Genomic DNA, 18,190 nt, shown 5'->3' on the forward strand with positions numbered 1-18,190 from the left:
ACTATGATTAGAAAATATCGACTACAATTCATCTTCCACCATTGGAGAGGGTTCTGGTCCAGGTCCATACAGTGATCTTTGTCATAAATCTCCAGCTTTGTAGGTCGGCTTAGCGTGTTTTAGTGGTATTCCTCGCCCAAAAAAACTACAATTTACACATCCCTATAAAATACATCCAGCAGATTCACAAAAAGCCATTTTGCGTTGTGGCTAGAACTGACACAGTGTCCTGTAAGATTACTGTTGTTCATTTGGTCTTATTATACTGTATATTATTCATACCTGGTATTTATATGCTTTTAAAGTTACAGAGGGTGGTGTGGAATAGATGAAATTTCATAATAGTTCTCAAAAAAAAAAACTTGTGGGCTGCTAGCCTAGGGACTTTGTGTTTGGCTCTTGTGTAGCAGGTCGCAGGTTAGAAACTCGCAACAATTTATTTGATTTTTTGTTTGTTTGGATACATGTGGAAAAGTAAAATGCAACCAGCAGACGAACGATGTGCCTTTAGAGATATTTCAGTATGATCATGAGCTATACGTATATCACATGTTGGTGATAGTGCTTCACAATGAGTATAAACTTCTTAGGAACAAAGTTAGGATGCCCAGACATAGACTAAAGAAATTCAAGTGCTCCTTCATTCCGATGTCCTCTGGACTACTCAATGACAAAGTCTTTGCTCTGTGAAAATGAGATGTTGCATTGGAAATAATGTTATGTGACCTGTATAATGGACAATAATGATGCGTCATACTAATGTCCTGTACTGTATGTTTATCTAGTTAATGCACAGTATGTTTGATTTTTATGTCATATTAATGTACTGTATTACGTTTATTTAGTCATTGTATGTTTGGATGATGGTTATTGTAATCTCGATGCAAAGTTCCGAGGAATCGGACAATAAAGTATTATAATTATTATTATTATTATTATTATTATTATTGCATGATTAGACATTTGACCACATATATACAGGGTTGGGGAGTAACGGAATACATGTAACGGGAATACGTATTTAAAATACAAAATATAAGTAACTGTATTCCACTACAGTTACAATTTAAATAATTGGTAATTAGAATAGTTACATTCAAAAAGTATTTTGATTACTGAAGAGATTACTTTGCATTTTATTTTCATTTGTTTCATTTAATATTAAGTCCTTTCAGATGGAAAACATTTATCCATATAAATGATGCGATCCAATGTGCATTTAAACAGCGGTGAAACACTTTCTTATGATGTGTTACATTTCATACGAGCAGACAGAGAAGTAAGTTTGAAGTTAGTTTGGAGCAGAAGAAATATAAATAAACCTTGTGTAAATTGTCAGCTTTACGCTAAGCTAAAATGCTATTTCTAGTCATTTTACATACACGCGTTACCAGGCATGATCATATTTTTTTATCAAGAAAATTCATGTTGGATCATCATTTCTTTTTTTCTAGTAAGACCTTTTGATATTAGGGCAAAAATCATATTCTTGATGATAATTTTTTGTATTGTTTTCCTGTACAAATATCTAAAAATCCTTAAAACAAGATCAATTTAATTTATCTTGTTTTAGAAACAACACTGCATAAGATATTTAGGTTTTTCAGAGAAAGTATTTTTAACATGTGTATTTTGTCTTACATGCTGGCAGAGTTTTTATAGTCAAAACAAGTGAAAAAATCTACCAGTGCTGAAGAATCCAAAGAATTTAGAATACGTTACTGACCTTGAGTAATCTAAAGAAATACGTTACAAATAACATTTTACAGCGTGTATTCTGTAATCTGTAGTGGAATACATTTCAAAAGTAACCCTCCCAACCCTGCATATATAGTAATATTTTGGCTATGTTCACACTGAAAGTGAAAGTGGTCCAAATCAGATTTTTTCATTCACATGTGACATTGATCTGTTAATTAGATGACTGTGTGAACAGCCAAAAGCGCTTTGAATCTGACATTTTCAAATACGATCTGGGCCACTTTCATATGTGGAAATAAATCATACATACTGTATCTTAGGCTATGTTCACACTGCAAGCCTTAATGCTCAATTCCGATTTATTGATCAGATCTGATTTTTTTGGGGGGCTGTTCACATTATTTTTTTAAATGTGGCCAGTATCAGATTCCAGTGTGAACTGGTCGCTGTCCTGAACTGACCCGCAGCAGAGGTCACACACAGCACGCTGTTGAAGGAAACATGGAGGTCAGTGAAATCGGCGTTTATGCGGTTTCTTTTATAAGGTCACATTTCACATTCACATTTATTCATTTGGCAGACGCTTTTATCCAAAGTGACTTACAAAAGAGGAACACTTAAGCGAATCATTTAAGGAGACAGTGGTATGAAAAGTGCCATTTTACAAAGTTTCACTAGTATCAGAATATCATTCAAAACAGATTAAAGTGCAACAAGGACATGTTTTTTTTTATTTTTTGTGACTGGTTAAGTGCTCATGGAAAAGATGTGTTTTTAGCTGTTTTAGTGAGTCAGCTTCACGGATGGAGTTGGGAAGGTCATTCCACCAACATGGTATGATTGAAGCCGAAAGTCCGGGAAAGTGTTTTGTTGCCTCTTTGTGTTGGTACAACAATGCGAAGGTCATGTTCTGCGGAAGCCAGCGAATACATGAGCAGGTAATACGGAGGATGAGGAGAAAGATATTGTTTAATTATGGCTTTTTGTGGAGCAGTGGCTGCTAGTTCTATACAGAGGTGTGTGTGGATGCGGAGTCAGGAGTGTTGGCATCGTGACGTGAATGGCTTCACTGAAACTGAATTCATCCAGAATTTCAGGATGTCAAGGGCTACTTTTAATTACATCTGTGAGCGCCTCTCCACAACACTCTCACGGCAAAACACTCAGCTCAACGACCCATCTCCCTGAGAAAGCACGTAGGAGTTGGGTTTTATTGGCTGGCAACAGGTACGGGTTACTGCACGTTGTCTAACATGTTTGGCGTTGCAAAATCCTCCGTTTGCTCGATCGTCCACAAGTTTTGCATGGCCGTGTGCCATGTCCTCATGCCTGACTACATTAAGCTACCTCAAGGATATCACCTCCGGGAGGTTTCCGAACGATGTGGGGTTCCCACAGTGCACCGGAGCGATCGACGGGAGTCATATTCCCGACATTGCCCCTGCAAAGGATGGCATTCGGTTCTTCTGCAGGGGGATGTAGTTCATAAGTTCTGGTAAGCCTATTATGAAATAAACTCAGAATTGTGACGATTGTTGATCTTGTGTGACTTAAAAGTCACATGAATTCCGATTTGACTGTTCAGACTGAGGTCGCATTGCAAAAAATCAGACCTGGATCTGATTTAGGACCACATATGGAAGTGGCACAGATCAGATTTGAAAATGTCAGATTCAATATGCTTTGGGCCGTTCACACTGCCATCCAAGTAACAGACATGTGAGGGGAAAAAAACAGATTTGGGCCACATTCAGCTGCAGTGTGAATGTAGCCTTATTTTTTCTGATGTGCCTTCAGTCTGAACAGCCAGGTCAGATTGAATGTGATTTTTTTTTTTTTTTTTTTTTTTTTTACATCAATCTAACTGAACATTCCTTGCTTGCGCGTTTAATGTGATATGCTTGTTATGGTTTAAAACCTTTAATTTCAAATCATATCTTTTCTAGTTAATGCATTCAGTTCCTTTTTAAGAAAAGGAAGAAATGTTCGTTTGAATTTCACAGTTAAAAATGTGCATGAAAACATGCAGAGGTGGATTTAGCCTATTTAACACGGCTCTTTGCTCATGTTACTCGTAAAGAAAACTGTATCAAAACGCAAATACAAGCAAGTCAATGGTAGGCTAATCTAAAATAATACAGATAACAACTCTGATTACATATTGCCATTTTTCCTGCTCTTCTTCTATTTTGTGAGGTCTTGCTCATAATATTACATTCTTGAGCTTCAGCGGTAATTAAATTCCACCATACGACTGCACATGACTTAATTTAAAATAACTTTATCCATCTGGTCTTTTATCACTTGCTGATATTTCATTAGTGTTCTATTCGGGTAAAAAAAAAAATAAAAAATGCTACTAACAATTTTAAAGCGTTAATTCATTATACATTAAAATAATGAACATTGATTTGTTATACGCATGCTCAGGGAGTGTTATACGCATGGGGGTTAGTTAACGAGCGTCGGCTGTTCAAACTTGTGTCTGATATGGGCTATATTTAAAGTGTCGTGTGAACAGATATGAGCAGAAAATCTAATTTGTGCCACATTTAGCTGCAGTGTGGATGTAGCCTTTGTTTGCATTTCATTCTGTTTTGCGCTGTGGCTTGTACTGACATTGTCCTGTTAGATCATTGTTAGTCATTTGGTTTTATACTGTATATAATTTATACATTTAATCTTATATTTGTCACCATGATTGTGTTTTAAAAGGTGAAATCATAGGTGGTACAGCTGCATATGGCAGCGTTCATGATTTCATGATAAAGTTTATGATTCAACTTAATAACATTATACAAGTTAATAGCATGTGGGTAATTCACTTACTGTATATTTTATCCAAAGATCCAAAGAAAAACTTCATATTAATGTGTGTTAAAGGAAGAGTCTGTCTTCACTGCTGACATGAGATGGGGAGAAAAGGGGGTTGGGGAAAGGTGGAATCAAACCCGCATCACGCAGAACCAATACCACAGACCGACACACTACTGATCATGCCATTTCTCAATTAACAATTCAGTGATTTTCCAGGATTAACATGATGCCCTTGCTGGAGAAAGCGCCCTCGCACTCCTAGCCTCCGATCAACGCAAGAAAAACTTTACTTTGTTATAACTCTTTACATTTAGACATTTTATATCCAAGTTTAAAAATAACTTGTTAATATTTATTAACAAATTTATAACCACTTATAAAGTGTAGGTCTTCGATGGCATGAAATCGGGATGAAGAGTGGGACTGGAAAAAAATCTGATTGAAACTGATCACTTGCAGCTCTCAGATAAAAACAAAATAAATTTCCCCTCAGACAAATGTTAGCCTATGGTTCTAATGCCCCAAACACTAAATTGACATTGAAGGAATAGTTCATCCAAACATGAAAATTATCTCATATATTACTCATCCTCATGCCATCCCAAATGTGTATGACTTACTACTTCTGCTAAGCGCAAATTAAGATTTTTAGAAGAATAACTCAGCTCTGTAGGCCCATACAATGCATGTGAATGTTGGCCAGAACTCTGAAGTTCCAAATATCACAAATGCATCATAAAAATAATCCATAAGACTCCAGTGGTTTAATCTGTCTTCTTAAGCAATCCAGTTGTTTTTGGCTGAGAACAAAGCAAAATATAACTCCTTTTTCACTGTACATCTTGCCATTGCAGTCTCTAGGCACGATCATAATTTTAAGCTCGATTACACTTCCTAGTTCTTGACGCATGCACAGAGTGCTAGTTGGTGCTGTAGGAAGTGTAATCCATGCAGGTATGCAGGCAGTGCATTGTCAAAAAAAAAAAAAAGATTTTTAAACTTGTGTAATACAGTAAATCTGACAGTGAAGACAGATATTATGAACCACTTTCAAATATGTGCAGCGATAATGAATTACTTCAAATATAAATGCCAGTATGAGCTCTTGGTGTAACCATGATTGATGTCTCTCTTACCATTCAGTCCTGCTTTGACGGCAGTGCTGTATGACCTGAGCCGTCAGATCCCACAGCTGAAGAAGGACATCCAGGACGGGCTGCTGAAAATGCTGTCTCTGGTTCTCATGCACAAGCCTCTGAGACACCCGGGCATGCCCAAGGGCCTGGCATATCAGCTGGCATCACCCAGCCTCACCAACATCCCTGAGGCCAGTGACGTGGGCAGCATCACACTGGCACTGCGCACGCTTGGCAGCTTTGAGTTTGAAGGTATAGAACACAGAAGATATTGAAGATGGTGTGGGATGAGCTGCATGCTTTAATATTGAAGTTTAGCTTCATTTCCAAAATTCTGTGCAAAGTGACAAAGTCACAGCCTGTCACAACATATTTGATGGTTAATACATATACAGCTATGTAGAGTGGGATTTTGGACAATTTCACTGTGGAAACCAAGCCACTGATGAAATGTCTTTTTGTGTGACACTTTGTTGCATTATGGCTGGTTAGGATAAATACTAGGTTAAAAAGAAAAACATAAAGTGGCAAGAAAAAAGTATGTGAACCCTTTGGAATTACCTGCATTTATGGATAAATTTGTCTTTAAATAATGAACAAACACAATCGGTTTTAACAAATAACACAAATTAATGTATTGTTCTTGTACATATTGAATACATCATTCAAACATTTACAGTGTAGGTTGGAAAAGGTATGTTAACCCCTAGGCTAATGATGTCAACAAAAGCTAATTGGAGTCAGGAGTTGGCAAACCTGGCATACATTTAATGAAACGAAATTGCAGGTGTGGGTTAGAGCTACTTTGACTTATAAAAAGCACTCAAACAATGGAGGTTTGCTATTCACAAGAAACATCTGCTGACGTGGACCATGCCTCGCGAAAAAGAGATCTCAGAAGACCTATGATCAAGAATTTCTTTGCATAAAGCTGGAAAGGGTTACAAGGTTATCTTGAAGGGCTTAGATATTCATCTGTCCACAGCTAGACAAATCGTCTATAAATGGAGACGATTTAGTACTGTGGCTACACTCCCTAGAAGTGGCCGTCATGCTCAGTGAAGTAAAAAAGAACCCTAGAGTGACAGCCAAAAACTTGAAGGAATCATTGGAACTGGTTATCATCTCTGTTTATGGGTGTACTATACGGAAAACATTAAACAGGCATGGTGTCCATGGCAGGTTACCACGAAAGAAGCCGCTGCTTTACAACAAAAATTTTGCTGCGCACCTTAAGTTTTCCAAAGACCACCTTGACACTCCACAATGCTACTGGTAAAATGTTTTGTGGACTGATGAAACTAAGGTTGAATTGTTTGGGAAGAACATGCAGCACTACCTATGGCGTAAAAAGGGCACTTCATCCCAACGCTGCAGTACGGTGGCGGGAGCATCATGATTTTGGGCTGCTTCGTGGCCTGGACCGCTTGCCATCATCGAGAGAGAAATTAATTCCCAAGTTTATCAAGATATCCTACAGAATAATGTGAGGGTGTCTGTGCACAGCTGAAGCTCAGTAGAAGTTGGTTGATGCAGCAGGACAATGACCCTTAACATCGAAGTAAATCCACTATAGAATGGCTTCAAAAAAAGAAAATATCCCTTTTGGAGTGGCCCAGTCAAGAGCCCAGACCTAACCCAATAGAGATGCTGTGGAATGACCCCAAAAGAGCCATTTAGACCAGACTGGTCCAAAATTCCTTCTGGACTTTGTGCAGGTCTAATCTGCAGCTACTGGAAATGCTTGGTTGAGGTTATTGCTGCCAAAGGAGGATCGACCACTTATTAAATGGTTCACTTTTTCCACAGTACTATGAAAGTTTAATTGGATGTGTTTAATAAAGACATGAAAGATTATAATTGTTTGTGTGTTGTTAGCTTAAGCACATTGTGTTTGTCTATACTTGTGACTTTGATGAAGATGAGATCACATTTTATGACCAATTGATGCATAAAACCAGCTAATTCCAAACGGTTCACATACTTTTTTTCTTGCCACTGTATATCTTTTGTCACTTTAGCACATGTAATTAATCAAAGACCTTTGAAAATCACCTGGTTTGCTTTTTGTTTCATTTTCAGGTCACTCACTGACCCAGTTTGTGCGTCACTGTGCCGATCACTTCCTCAATAGTGAGCACAAGGAGATCCGCATGGAGGCGGCGCGCACCTGTTCGCGTCTCCTCACCCCTTCCATCCACCTCCTCAGCGGCCATGGTCATGTGGTCAGTCAGACTGCCGTGCAAGTGGTGGCCGACGTCCTCAGCAAGTTACTGGTGGTCGGCATCACTGATCCAGGTGAAAGACAGCTGTTTAAATACATATCTTATAAATTATACATGCACAGGGTGGGAGGGTTACTTTTAAAATGTATTCCACTACATATTTTAGAATACATGCTTCAAAATGTAATTTGTAACGTATTCCATTAGATTACTCAAGGTCAGTAACATAATCTAAATATTTTGGATTACTGCTTCAGTACTGGTAGATGTTTTATCTTGTTTTGACAATAAACAAATTAATAAAGTAAAAAAATAAATAATCTACCAGTACTGCATGACAAAATACATTTATATTAAAAATATATTATCAGAAAAAAGGCAAAAGAAAATTCCGTTACTCACCAACCCTTTACATGCATACACAGGCGTATTATTTTGGCGTATGTACACGTTTGTATTAAAAAAATTTTTTTTTATACAATACCAGTGAAAAGTTTGGACACAGTTGACTGAATTTTTGTTTTTAAAAACCTTTTGATCTACAACCCCAATTCTGAAAAAGTTGGGACAGTATGGAAAATGCTAATAAAAACAAAAAAGAGTGGTTAAAACAAATTTTGGACCAACAAGTGCTGCCATCCATAGGCCGTCTTTTCCAGAGACGTATCTGCATTTTCCAGCAGGACAACACCAAACCACATACTGCCTGGATGAAAAGTGCATGGCTGTGTAAGCAGAGAGTGCGTGTGCTAGATTGGCCTGCCTGCAGTCCTGATTTGTCTCCAATTGAGGATGTGTGGCACATTATGAAATGCAAAATATGGCACAAAGGCTCCGTACAATTGCAAAGCTGAAGTCCTGCATAACAGATTAATGGGGGACAGTTCAGCTTGCTAAACTTAACAAACTTGCGTCTTTAATGCCCAAACGCTTAATACGTGTTATTAAAAGAAATGGTGATTGTGACATGGGGGGTGTGGTCATGTGTCGGTCTGCGGGAGAGGGAGAGTGGTAAGGCTCGTCACCTGGGTCGTAATTATCTCTAACACCTGTCTCTCATTATAGTCATGGCAGAGGGAGACCTGAAAAGGCTCACCAGAGTGTCAGATAGAGGAGAGAGTGACCAGCAAGCACAACAGCCACGAACTGAGTGTGTGCTTTCATTTATTTATAAACTATTTACTTGTTTTTGACGGTTACCATCGATTGTGTGTGTGAAGCTGAAGATTAAAAGACTTACCTTGAACCTGCTTCGTTGTCTCCTAACTCCTCCATTGCCCACAAACTAAGATCCTTTCACAGTGGTGCCAAAGCCTGGCTTTGGAGGAGAACGCCATTATGGAGTCCTCACCGCTGGGCGAAGTCTTCAAGTCCCTCACCAGTATCCAGCAGAACCAACATCAAGCCCTCATGGAGGAATGCCTGGAGCAGGAACAATGCTTCCAAGTCCTGCTCCAGGCACAAGCAGAGGACCGGCAGGTGCTCCGGAGCCTGATCGCCAGGGAGGGGGCTGGCGCTGCGACCGATCAGTGGTCGGCCCACCTGTTGCCCTTACTCTCCGGGGAGGCGCAGCTAGTGGCACAGCAACTTCCCGCCGCCAGCCACCTTGATTTATAGCCACCTGAAGAAGGCCATCCAGCAAAGGGTCGGTCGGACCCCGGAGCAGAGTCGGCAGCTTTTCCGGTCTCTGAGCTTCGAGAAGCACGCCCGCTTGTTCGCCTGCTGGAAATGGTTGCTGGTGGGGGGAACCCATGGCGTCGTGGAAGTCATCGATCTGGTGGTACTTGAACAGTTCGTCTCCCAACTTCCCCAAGGCATGGCTGTGTGGGTCCAGTGCCACCGCCCGGTGTCGTTGGAAGAGGCCGTCCAGCTGGCATCGGACTACATGGCGGCGTTTCCAGGAGGCGGCAAAGCTGTGTTTTCTTCTCTCTCTTTCTCTCTCTCCACCCCCTGTGTCTCATGTCCCCCTCAGTCCCGCCCAGTCCCGGCTCCTCGGAGGTGGAGAGGAGCCCCGCCCAAACCCCACCCCCAGTCTAGAGGACCCTTCCCCTTGTCTGTCCCTCCTACTCCCCCTGTCTCCCTCCGCTATCCCCCCTCAGGTTGGCGAGACCGCCCCCACAAGTGTGGAAAGGAAGACGTGGGCCGGTCTACTGGAGCTGTGGGGAAGCCGGACACAGCCAGGAGCCGGTGTCCAGTGATGGAGGTTGGGACACTGGTCTGGATCCCCATAAGTTCATACACAAAGATGCTAAGAATTGGGATAAGCCCCTATCGTCTTTCTGAACACAAGAAAAAGATTGTTCAGGAAGAATTAGAGGCAATGCTTAAAATGGGCGTAATACAGGAGTCGATTTCGGCCAGCCCGGTAGTTCTGGTTCCGAAGAGCGACGGCTCTGTCCGGTTCTGTGTTGACTACTGGAAAGTGAACGCGTGAAAGTGAATTTGATGCTTATCAAATTAGTTACTTGATCGGTTTGGCGTGGCTCAATATAACTTGACGCTGGACTTAACAAAGGGTTATTGGCAGATCCCTTTAACTCCAATATCCCGAGAAGAGACGGCTTTTTCCACACCGTTCGGATTACACCAATTTGTGGCACTTCTGTTCGGTTTGTTCGGAGCCCTGGCCACGTTTCAGCGCCTTATGGACAAGATCATCAGACCGCACATGGCATATGCCGCTGCATATCTAGACGGTATTATCATTTATTGTAATGATTGGCGGTGGCATATGCAACACCTGAGGGCTGTCCTGAGAGCGCTGAGACAGGCGGGACTCGCGACCAACCTGAAGAAGTGTGCAGTTGGGCGGGTGGAAGTTAGGTATCTGGGGTTCCACTTGAGTCACGGGCAGGTGCGTCCACAGGTTAACAAAACCGCAGCGATCGCAGCCTGCCTGGCACCCAAGACCAAAAAGGAGGTAAGGCAGTTTTTGGGGCTGGCTGGCTACTACCGAAGGTTTGTGCCTAGCTACTCTGATGTCACCAGCCCGCTAACTGACCTTACTAAAAAGGGGGCTCCCGATCCGCTCCAGTAGACAGTCGTGCCAACAGGCTTCCTTAAGGTAAAGTCCGCACTGTGTCGGGGGCCGCTTTTACATGCACCTGATTTCTCTCTCCCCTTTATTTTGCAGACTGATGCATCTGACGGGGCTGGGCGCGTTGCTCTCGCAGGTGGTGGGAGGGGAGGAATGACCAGTGCTATTTATTAGCTGCAAGCTCTCCTTTAGGGAGACAAAGTATACTACCATCGAGAAGGAGCGTCTTGTGATTAAGTGGGCTGTTCTTACCCTCCGCTACTGCCTGCTGGGGTGGGCCTTCACCCTCTGTTCCGATCACGCTCCTCTGCAGTGGCTCCACCGCATGAAGGATACTAACGCGCAGATCACCCGTTGGTATCTGGCTCTTCAGCCCTTTAATTTCGAGGTGATCCACAGACCGGGGGTGTGGATGGTTGTGGCTGACTTTCTCTCCAGAAATGGGGGGGGGGGAGTAAGCAGTGGGGGTATGTGGCATGGGGGGCATTGTCATGTGTTGGTCTGCGGGAGAGGGAGAGCGGTAAAGCTCGTCACCTGGGTCGTAATTATCTCTAATACCTGTCTCTCATTATAGTGATGGCGGAGGGAGACCTGAAAAGGCTCATCAGAGAGAGGAGAGAGTGACCAGCAAGCACAACAGCCACGAACTAAGAGAGTGCCTTCATTTATTTATAAACTATTTACTTGTTTTTGACAGTTACCGTCACGTGTGTGTGTGTGAAGCTGAAGTTTAAAAGACTGACCTTGAACCTGCTTCGTTGTCTCCTGACACCTCCATTGCCCTAAGAACTAAGATCCTTCCACAGTGATGTAAACGCTCAACTGTTTTTTTTGTCTTTTTTAGCATTTTCCATACTGTCCCAGCTTTTTCGGAATTGGGCTTATGCTTGAATGCTTGAAAATAATTTTTAAGATGAATATAAATTGTGCCTGTGATTGAATCTCTTTACAAAACCTGACATTTTAGTTAAAAAAATTAAGCTGCAATCTAGACATTCGCTTAAATAGATATTTGTTTCACATTGTTTTGGTCACTACATAATTCCATTTTTAATTTCATAGTTTTGTTGATTACATTTATTCAGACTTTTCTGCTATTTTTCTAGTATGTGGGATATAGTATTAAATTAGAATGAGTAGGTGTGTCCAAACTTTTGAATAGGAGTATATCCTGGCTATTCTTATTTTCTGTGAATACAAGGGTAGATTTGTAGAATTGAGTTTCTGTTGTATTTATGATAAACTTTCCTGTTAGACCCTGATATCCGTTACTGTGTTCTGGCATCTCTGGATGAGCGTTTTGATGCTCACCTGGCTCAAGCAGAGAACCTGCAGGCTCTGTTCGTGGCTCTGAATGATGAAGTGTTTGAGATCCGTGAATTGGCCATCTGCACTATCGGCCGTCTCAGCAGCATGAACCCTGCATTTGTCATGCCCTTCCTGCGCAAGATGCTCATTCAGGTATTCACATGGTTCACTATTGTTACAAATATCATTCTGCCATATTGCTCATACTATTCATGCAGTATATAATGTGTATTGTGTAAAACATGCAAAATTACCTAATACAGTATATAACTAGAGCGCATGGCACAGAATACTGCACTATATGTAGAAGTAATGTCAGCTGATTTTCAATCTCTGTTTTGACTTTATTTAATTGCACTGCCAAAAGTTTACATAAACTTAGAATGAGAGAAAGGCTTGGCACTTTATTCAGCATGCAACTTGACAACAATGTAATATACTACCATTGGAAATGTGTAATGTTAAATGAGTAATGTGTTTCACATACTATTTAAGAAAATAGAAGGCAGAATACACTATACAATGTAGCGCATAATGCAATAAGCAGTATGCTGTTATTTAATTCCAATGATAACCTTTTTTTCCTCTAAATCGATGCCAATAAGAAATTCTGTCAGTGTTCAGAATGAAATACTGGTTGTCATTGTGGAAATAAATGGGATTATTTTACAGTTTTAATGTAATTTTGTCTAAGATTTTCTTAACTCTTTGCAGTCCGATCAAATAATAGGTCACAATAGAGATGGCTTATATTTAAATATGAAGAGTAGTACGTTTGTTTTTATTTTTTTTATTTCTGGATTAAGCACAACATGAAAACAGTTCAGTTCAGAACAGAAGGAAATAAAAAATAAAAAAGTTCAGAAGGGTATATTGACATTTCCATATGTACATAGTATGCAAGGCAATATATTATAAAGTATAATAAGTAAATAAAAATAAAATAAAAAATATATTTTTTATTTTTAAGCAAGTTTTTGCTGTACTTTTTTTTTTTTTGGCTTCTGCCAATGTATTGAAAATAATGAACAACTACTATTTTGAATTGTGTAAAATTTGGTTAATGCAGTGTCCATTTCAATTAATGAATATTTTTTTTCCCATAAATTTTCAATATACCATGCTATATGTTCAACATTGCTATATATACAGTATATACACTGGCAGCCAAAAGTTTGGAATAATGTACAGATTTTGCTCTTATGGAAAGAAATTGGTACTTTGGTACTAGATTACAAAGTGGCATTCAACTGATCGCAATGTATAGTCAGGACATCAATAACATGAAAATGTACTATTACAGTTTGAAACATTTTTCAGAACTTCTTAAACTACTTTAAAGAGTTTTCATCAAAAAATCCTCCACATGCAGCAATGACAGCTTTGCAGATCCTTGGCATTCCAGCTGTCAGTTTGTCCAGATACTCATTTACATTTACATTTATGCATTTGGCTGACGCTTTTATCCAAAGCGACTTACAGTGCACTTATTACAGGAACAATCCCCCTGGAGCAACCTGGAGTTAAGTGCCTTGCTCAAGGACACGGTGGTGGTGGCTGTGGGGATTGAACCAACAACCTTCCACTTACCAGTTCAGTGCTTAAGTCCACTACACCACCACCACTCAGTGTGAGGTGACATTTCACCCCACGCTTCCTGTAGCACTGTCCATAGATGTGGCTGTCTCGTCAGGAACTTCTCACACACCTTACAGTCTAGCTGATCCCACAAAAGCTCAATGGGGTTAAGATCCATAACATTCTTTTCCAATTATCTGTTGTCCAACGTCTGTGTTTCTTTGCCCACTCTAACCTTTTCTTTTTGTTTTTCTGTTTCAAAAGTGGCTTTTTCTTTGCAATTCTTCCCATAAGGCCTGCACCCCGAGTCTTCTCTTTACTGCTGTACATAAAACTGGTGTTGAGTGAGTAGAATTCAATGAATCTGTCAGCTGAGGACATGTGAGGCGTCTATTTCTCAAACTAGAAACTCTGATGTACTTATCCTCTTGTTTAGTTGTACATCTAGCCTTCCACATCTCTTTCTGTCCTTGTTAGAGCCAGTTGTCCTTTGTCTTTGAAGACTGTAGTGTACACCTTCATATGAAATCTTCAGTTTTTTGGCAATTTCAAGCATTAAATAGCCTTCATTCCTCAAAACAATGACTGACTGTGAGTTTCTAGAGAAAGCTGTTTCTTTTTTGCCATTTTTTACCTAATATTGACCTTAAGACATGCCAGTCTATTGCATACTGTGGCAACTCAAAAACAAACACAAAGACATTGTTAATCTTCATTTAACGAACCAAATAGCTTTCCACTATGTTTGATATAATGGCAAGTGATTTGCTAGTACCAAATTAGCAATTTAGCATGATTACTCGAGGATAAGGTGTTGGAGTGATGGCTGCTGGGAATGGGGCCTGTCTAGATTTGATCAAAAATTACATTTTTCAAATAGTGATGGTACTGTTTTTAACATCAGTAATGTCCTGACAATACTTTGTGATAAGTTGAATGCCACTTTGGTGAATTAAAGTACCAATTTCTTTCCGAAACAGCAAAATCTGTACATTATTCCAAACTTTTGGCCACCAGTGTATATACAGTATATATACAAAAAAATAAATAAATAAAAAAAGAGAGTATTCACCCTCACTAAATATTCCAAATCACACCAGAACAGTTTTGCATACTAGAAATACATTCAAAGAAAAGTTGTATAATACTCTCAATTTCAAGGTCGCAAAAATTCTGTCTTAAATCTTGCAATGAGCAGGGACAATTCTGTGGAATATCTTAAGATAGACCTCATGAATTATATTGGTGAAACAGTATTGTATAATTTTAAAAGTCTCTTCCCAATTACCTGTAATATTTTGAAAATTGTCAATTCCAAAGACATTTGGCTAAGGGAATAGTAAATTAGTATGCTATTCCTATATAGGCTCAGTTCGGAATAGCTATTTAACTATTTATGCAGTATATACTATGGTAGAAATGGTTAAAATAGTAAGGTAGTGTTCTATTCTGAACATACAGTAAGTATCTTTGTACAGTCATGCTTTGTTACTTTGAATGTAGTTTCTCTTAGTTACCAGCAGGTGGCAGACCAGTAAATGTTTTTCCTCTGAAATCACTTTTTTTTTTTTTTTTGTGGCTTCACCTCTGCTCTAGTCATCCTGGTCTGATTTTCCCTGGCACATCAACAAATTAATTCAACTAAACCTTATTTAATGATATCATACAGTCTGTTTTGATCAAATATTAATTTGTCACACATCTGCTACGAATGTACCTATGGTAACAAACATGTACATATGTGTTTAGAGTTACATAATTGAATAATGTCAAACTTGAGTAGCTGTCCATTGCAATAAAAGTTTGTTAATGGATCTCCGACCCCCTCCAGATCCTGACTGAGCTGGAACACAGCGGTGTGGGCCGAAACAAAGAGCAGAGTGCCCGCATGCTGGGTCACCTGGTGTCCAACGCCCCCAGACTCATTCGGCCATATATGGAACCCATTCTTAAAGTACAGTCATCTCTTATTCCTTATGACCTTACGTCCTACACGTGTATTGGGGCTGGGTGCTAAGTATTTTTGTTGCTGTGTTGTTTTCAGAGGGCTAAGGTATATCACTAAATGAATCAGGGCTCAGGGCAAAAATGCCCCCAAAAGTGACAGAAATGCCTCAGATATTTAAAATATGGTGGCAAAAAGTGCCCCATAGTAGGGCTGCATGATTATGACAAAAATCATAATCGTCAATTATTGCCCTTGATATTGTAATTGCGATTATTAATGACGATTAATAGATGAAATTACTGTGTCACTAAGCAGGCAACCATGCTTGCAGGTTCTTCAGAACAGCAGGTTACGGGCTGCGTTGCAGTATATTTTATGCATTAAATACTTTAATAATGTTTGCTAATGTTACTAAAGGTTATTATAAAGGTATATCTATGTTTTACAGTGAAGAAATGTATGTAGGTTCTTTCTGAACTATTGACAAACCAGTTTTAACTTTAGACAATATGCCTGTGTGTCATGTCACAGGTTGATGTATACACATTCTCACACATTTAATACACTTCTAAAGCCTGAAAAATGTGGCATAAAAATCAAAAACTACCATCAGACATGCAATATGTGTCTTTACTGCTTTAATTATTGGTCCACATACAGTAAATAATAGTATTTGACATGTTCAATAGTTAATCTGAACAGCCGATTTATATTGAACATCCTTACTGCATTTAAAATCCAGTATTGTGATCTTGTCCACATAAGATCATCGTTAAATCATATTTGGCCACAAATCTGTCACAGCAGTTGCACTTTGGAAAGTAAGATAAGCCTGTTTGCGATTTTGTGTGCTTCGTTAAAATTAAAATCTACCAACAGCAGTTGTGGGTCAAATATGTATTTATTTGAGCAGACACGATAACAATGGCGATAGTCTATGAAATTTGAAGTTCAAGACTTTTTCTATGTCCAAGTTACTTTGTAGCTTGTTTAATACATCAATACACCTGCTATTTTTTTTCTTCTTTTTTTAAGTTGTACACAAAAATCGAGCAACCCAACAATATTCAAACTCTCCTGTTCTGCACTCACAAATGCTCTCATAATAAATATAGCTGTTTAAACAACACAATAAATCACTTATTTAGACCCTGCCTGTGCCTTTATAATAACGGTCAGGGATCGTTTTAGTTTTGTAGCGTTGCTCGCTTGCGGGTTGTTTACCTATGATAAATAAAACGGGGCGACATTTATTTAACGAATTGAAAATAATTAAAAATTGCTCACCTTTGTTCTACAGCTTCTTTTCGAGTGTCAGGTGATGTTTCTTTAGCACTAATTTTCATGTGCCGTCACAAACCGAGATAAAATATACTGTAAAGCAAGTATCTGGACGTCAGACTATTCAAAACTTTTGCAGAATGATTGATTGTCTTGACTATACTGTAGACTCACTGTGTCTCTGATTGGCCATTGCCATTTCATTGCTCAACACACGTCTGGGATTGGTTAGAAACTCAACCGCTACAAAAACACATTCTAAATAGAAACCATTAACGCAACAGGAGTAGACTTAAATTGAATGCTGTAATCGTCAGTTTTCATGATTACATAATTGTGAGAGCCGTAATCGAAATCGCAATTTAGTTTATCGATTAATTGTGCAGCCCTACCCCATATTGAGTTCCTTTATTTATTTGTCATCTATTGTTTGATGTATTTCATGATATTCTAAAGACCTTAGTCAGTCGCCATATTTAATTTGACATTAAGGAAAAATGGTTATTTTACATTAAGGGAAAAGAAGGCTGCAAAGGGATAGATCTACAGTACAGAACAGTACAGTCTGTTCAACAGGCTGTACGGTGTTAAAATACTAGGTCACATCTCATTATCACAACCCATGTTTTCTGGAGTTTTTCAACCTTTTTTTAGAAAGACATTTCCTAGAACAATAGAACAACTATTAGAACACTGCTAATATGAAGTGTTTTTAATGATAAAAACTAAAATCAAATCTGAAAACCCTCAAAAACTCTAAATGTAAAATGCATTTACATCAATATCCATGACAGTAAACAGTATAGAGCAGTACAATGCAGGAAAAAACATCCGGGGACCAGCCAAAATTATTTCAAAATAATAGCTATGATGTCTTGTGCATTATTTACAGCTCTATTCATTCTTAGTGATTTCCCCCCTCAAGAATTTGTCAGTCACTGGTTAGTCAGACCTTTTTTGGATGTAGATGCGTTGATGCTCTTAACATGTGATTTAACACTTCTGTTGTTTTTCTTTTCTTTTTTTTTCACACAGGCCCTCATCTTGAAGCTGAAAGATCCAGACCCCAACCCTGGAGTCGTCATCAGCGTTTTAGCAACCATCGGTGAACTTGCTCAGGTAACGGATAATGTGATGTATTCTGCCTTTTGATATGACC

At 39.3% G+C, this 18,190-nt stretch overlaps 1 protein-coding gene across 2 annotated transcripts in view; it reads left to right on the plus strand.

The window, feature by feature from the left end:
- The window catches only part of mtor (mechanistic target of rapamycin kinase), a 317,851-nt gene that overhangs the window by 27,472 nt on the left and 272,189 nt on the right, over positions 1 to 18,190 (plus strand). For both annotated transcript variants that reach the window (XM_051670135.1, XM_051670136.1), the window contains exons 11-15: positions 5,662 to 5,906; positions 7,737 to 7,952; positions 12,172 to 12,377; positions 15,634 to 15,756; positions 18,067 to 18,150. In XM_051670135.1, the coding sequence (XP_051526095.1) occupies positions 5,662 to 5,906; positions 7,737 to 7,952; positions 12,172 to 12,377; positions 15,634 to 15,756; positions 18,067 to 18,150 (874 nt within the window). The remainder of the gene's footprint in view (positions 1 to 5,661; positions 5,907 to 7,736; positions 7,953 to 12,171; positions 12,378 to 15,633; positions 15,757 to 18,066; positions 18,151 to 18,190) is intronic.

Source organism: Myxocyprinus asiaticus, chromosome 33 (assembly GCF_019703515.2).
Source record: "Myxocyprinus asiaticus isolate MX2 ecotype Aquarium Trade chromosome 33, UBuf_Myxa_2, whole genome shotgun sequence".
Taxonomy (NCBI): Eukaryota; Metazoa; Chordata; class Actinopteri; order Cypriniformes; family Catostomidae; genus Myxocyprinus; species Myxocyprinus asiaticus.